At 55.0% G+C, this 2,109-nt stretch overlaps 1 protein-coding gene across 1 annotated transcript; it reads left to right on the top strand.

Moving 5' to 3' along the window:
• Window positions 1-4: 4 nt before the first annotated feature.
• Window positions 5-1,790, top strand: LOC141816246 (uncharacterized; the record flags this gene model as incomplete). The annotated part of the gene is made up of 3 exons (XM_074704067.1): window positions 5-516; window positions 593-696; window positions 911-1,790. Coding segments are annotated over 3 exons (1,296 nt in total), but the record flags the coding sequence as incomplete, so codon positions are not given.
• Window positions 1,791-2,109: the final 319 nt, after the last annotated feature.

Genomic DNA, 2,109 nt, shown 5'->3' with positions numbered 1-2,109 from the left:
CCCCGCCGGCGCCGCCCGCGTCCCCGACAGTCACCCCTGCTGCCGCGAGCAAAGCAAGAAGAAGAAGAAGAGGAGGAGGAGGCTGCCTCTGCCTCCGCCTCCGCCTCCGCCTCCCCCCTCCAGATCTCTCCCTCCGCCGCCCCCTTCCTCCACCTCCTCGTGGGAACAGTTCAAGAACCTGCTCAGCTGCCGCTCCGCCGTGGAGCAGGTCCACGACCCAGCGTCGCGCCTCGGCCGCGCCGTCTGCGGGTCGTCCATCTGCGCACTTCGCGACGTCGTCCACGGGAACACCCGCGTCGTCCACCGCTCCGATACTGATCTTTCCTCCGACGCCGCCAGCTCCCTCTCCCTCTCCCTCTACCAGAACCAGACCGCGCCGCTAACGCGCTCCTCCCGCCACCGCCCGGCGCCTCCGGTGGCCTCACTTAACTGCGGCAGAGGCGGATACTACTCCCAGCTTCCCAAGCTCTCGGGCTGCTACGAGTGTCACGCCGTCTCCGTCGACCCTTCTTCCCGGTACTTTGTCCAACACCGAGCCTGTACTATATATATATTTTTTGGAAAGGGAAATCAATCCTAATGTGCGAATTAGGAGGTATCCGAGGCCGAGAGCGACGCTGTGTGCTTGCTCCGACTGCGGCGAGGTGTTCACGAAGCCTGAAACCCTAGAATTGCATCAAATCACACGACACGGAGGTACAATAAAAATGGTAGATGAAGCATTAACGTCTGGTTTTTTTTTTTTAATTTTTTCCAAAATAAAAAAATGAATTGTTTGAATTACGTCGACGAACTAACTATATTTTATGTTATCAGTCGATTTATTTAGCTTTTAAGCATTATCCATAAATTAATTTTAGCGGAATTTTATTTTAAAAGAGTACGTGATATTGTCGTACGGTGTATTTAGTGTCCGAATTGGGGCCGGAGGACTCGGGACGCAACATCGTGGAGATAATCTTCAAGTCCAGCTGGCTGAAAAGTGACCGTTCGATCTGTAAGATCGAGCGCATCCTCAAGGTCCACAACACACCGCGCACCGTGGCGCGCTTTGAGGACTATCGCGCCGCCGTCAAATCCCGCGCTCTCCCGCACTCCGCCCCTGGAGGCGGAGGCGCCTGCCACAACCACCCCTCCCGCTGCGCAGCTGACGGAAACGAGCTCCTCCGCTTCCACTGCACCTCCCTCTCCTGCCACCTCGGCGCCAGCGGCTCCACCTCGCTCTGCTCCAACACCGGCGGCACTTCCTCTCCCAACGTCACCTGCGGCGTCTGCGCCATCATCCGCCACGGCTTCGCGCAGGCGAACCACCCGCACGGAGTGCGAACGACGGCCAGCAGCAGCCGCGCGCAAGACTGCAGCCCCACGACTGACGCTGCGGAGGACCGGCTGCGGGCCATGCTGGTGTGCCGAGTCATCGCGGGTCGGGTGCGGAGCCCAGGCGAGGACCCGGCAGCGGAGGACGCTTACGACTCGGTGGCTGTGGCCGACGGAGCCTGCGTCGCGTACGGTAACCTGGAGGAGCTGCTGGTGGCGAATCCGAGGGCCATCCTCCCCTGCTTTGTCGTCATCTATCGGGCCCTCGCTTAGGGCACTCCTCAATTAAGAAACGAGAATTATTAAATGAGTAATTAAATGCGCAACTATTTGTATTTAATGTTTGCGTCAAACGCAATGGTGACCACGATAGGGAAAATTTCAAGAGGCAGCTCACCCTCTGCGTCTCTCCAAAGTCTTCACGTTGTCAAATCTATTACTTTGCGTGGTGGTGCATGAAGATTCTTCTTGTCTCGTGCCTATTTTCAATTTCTCGCAAGGTTTGTATTTTTTTATTTTTGTATAATAAATAAGATTAAATGTAGTCGGCGCCACGTCTTTTATATAATTAGCTAAGGTGATGTTGCAGTGCTGGCCGGTTACCCTCTCTGATCCCAAGGTCTTCCCCCTTTTCCCGCTTGTTTTCATGTGGCTTCATGCAAGCACAGGCTTGTAATTTTAGGGCACGTGATCCAAACACACATAATATATACTAATGGTTGACCATATTGATCAGCTCACCCCCTATGATGCCTAATGCAGGTCTAACTCAAACCCGTATAATACTTCAAG

The sequence above is a fragment of the Curcuma longa genome, unplaced genomic scaffold (genome assembly GCF_044706935.1).
Source record: "Curcuma longa cultivar G26 ecotype Majalengka, Jawa Barat unplaced genomic scaffold, ITB_CL_G26_1.1 contig_15399, whole genome shotgun sequence".
In the NCBI taxonomy this organism is placed as follows: Eukaryota; Viridiplantae; Streptophyta; class Magnoliopsida; order Zingiberales; family Zingiberaceae; genus Curcuma; species Curcuma longa.
This window is presented reverse-complemented; position numbering and strand designations above follow the sequence as displayed.